The 2,220-nt window shown below is 41.4% G+C and overlaps 1 gene segment (V, D, J or C); it reads left to right on the top strand.

Annotated features, from left to right (window-relative positions):
- Positions 1-1,716: 1,716 nt before the first annotated feature.
- On the top strand, positions 1,717-2,218 carry LOC115302235 (the record flags this gene model as incomplete). The annotated part of the segment is given in 2 exon segments: positions 1,717-1,804; positions 2,004-2,218. Coding segments are annotated over 2 exon segments (267 nt in total), but the record flags the coding sequence as incomplete, so codon positions are not given.
- Positions 2,219-2,220: the final 2 nt, after the last annotated feature.

Below are 2,220 nucleotides of genomic sequence, written 5' to 3'. Positions count from 1 at the left end.
TATGAAGTTTGCCCAGGGGGTGATTATGCTTGTGCTACAGCTCATATATAGGACATTGTGCTAAACAGAGCTTACTCATACTATAATGTTCACGTCTGGATAACAGAACTCAAAAGAGAAAGTATTGACTTAAAGTATATGTCTCCAAGAAGAGAGAAAGTCACCCAAAGGAGGTTTTGGGAATTTGATCCTATGGAGGATGGATGAATAAATAGAGGGAGAATCTTAGAGTGGAGAAAATTTACATATTAAAAGCACACATTTTATATTTACAGATAAACTTATATGTTGATTTTGATTCTTCATCAGAGTTGTCCCTCAATTTTTAAAGGTGTGAAATGTGGATGAGGATTTTTTTTATTCTGCATAATTCCAAGGACTAGTGAATGCAAATCTTCGGACAAGGGCTTCCGCTGAATGTAGTGAGGTGGTCTTGAATTCCCAGGGATTAGTTCTCATGATCAGTAGTCTATTTGTACTAGTCCCTTGGAGGGCCATGGCAATATGTAGGCTTCCCTAGATTGTCTTTCTTACATTGTAATTGGAGAACATCAAACTATTAAGGTAGATGAGAAAGGATTTTTGGCAGAAAGAGATAATTCTGGAAATCTGCAACACTAGAAACTTTAGTGTTTGGGGAAAGAACACAGTAGTGGAGTTTGGGAGAAAAATAACAGAGTATGGAATCTGAACCAGCAGTGGCTAAGGTAACAGAAGTCTATGCAGGGAGAGTTAGCTTACACTTTTGAGGAACCTCCATGAAGAATCTGAGTCACTCACTGCATTTAGCACCTGGCAACTCTTTGGATACCAGACAACAAAAACATCTGTAGAATAAATTGCTCCATATTTCAAATCTGAAACCGATACATTGTGAGAATTTCTATTCTTTTCCCCAATACTTTTCTGCATATAATCCATGTAACAATAGGAATAGATTTCTGAGTGCATGTCAGATTTCTATCACAAAGAACCATGTCAAAATGTTTCCTAATTCATCGACTTTTTCCCTGTTCCTTAATCACTGAGATTTTTATGACAATCATCTGAATTGACAAAGATTCCACATTTTGAGGTCTGGTACTGTCACTTCTCTGGAAATTGCCAGGTCACAGGCAAGCCTAGTTCAGAGGAGCATAGTCTGGGATAAGAGGCATTTGAAATATTTATTCTCTGGCTTACATGTTCCTTTTAGGAAGAGATTTTATCCATAACAGACAAATGAGGATGGTAGTTTTGGCAGAAAGGGAAGGTTTTCTGTTTTCTTTGTTTATGAGAGTGAATCATGATTCCTTCCCCATTTAAAACATGTACACCAGGCTCATCACTGAATAAACACCAACAGGATCTCCCTCTTTTGAATTTAACAGTGACTCAGTAGTTTGTAGAAGTGTAAGTCTTGATTTCCACATTCTTCCTGCGCATTTAGTCTCTGATCTAAAACATAATTTGTTTGATGTATTGCTGCCATCATGCATTTGAGCTCCCAGAGGCACAGGGTGGAGAAGCACATTTCCCCAGTGAGTTCAGGGCAGACACGACCACAAGAGGGTAGTGAGCCTGAGCTGATGCAGACCGGGTGGAGGCTTCTGCTTGACTAGGCCTGGGCAGAAGCACAGCCAACTTCTTATTGGCTGGTGGCCAAGTGGGAAACCGCTGTGACTGGTGGAGGGAAGAAGGCTGGGCTGGTACTAGAATTAGCTGTGCGGGCTGGAGGTGGCAATCCAAAACTGATGGTCATTGGTAGGAACCATGGGGACGTCCATGGGGGCTTTCATCCTGCTCTTGTGGCTGTCGCTGCACTGTGAGTTGAGTGTTTATGGGAAACAGAGGATTTTCCCATAGTGGGAATATCCTCTGTTTAGTGGATATATAGTGGGTCTTCTTCAGAAATCAAGACTGGCTTTACTCAGGTTTCTTCCAGTTAGTGGAGAAAAAGGGAATTCTGCAGCATAATAACCCAAGAACTGTTCTCCTTTTTCTAACCTTTTCTTTGTGCACAGGGCTCAGCCGAGGAGAGAAGGTGGAGCAGCATCATTCCACGCTGAGTGTCCAGGAGGGAAGAAGCTCTGTTATCTCCTGTACTTACTCAGACAGTACCTCAGACTACTTCCCTTGGTATAAGCAAGAAGTTGGGAAAGGTCCTCAGCTCATTATAGCCATTCGTTCAAATGCGGCCAAGAAAGAAGACCAAAGACTCACTGTTTTATTGAATAAGAC

The sequence above is a fragment of the Suricata suricatta genome, chromosome 9, assembly GCF_006229205.1.
Source record: "Suricata suricatta isolate VVHF042 chromosome 9, meerkat_22Aug2017_6uvM2_HiC, whole genome shotgun sequence".
In the NCBI taxonomy this organism is placed as follows: Eukaryota; Metazoa; Chordata; class Mammalia; order Carnivora; family Herpestidae; genus Suricata; species Suricata suricatta.
Note: the sequence above shows the minus strand (reverse complement) of the source record. Positions and strands in the feature narration are given on the sequence as shown.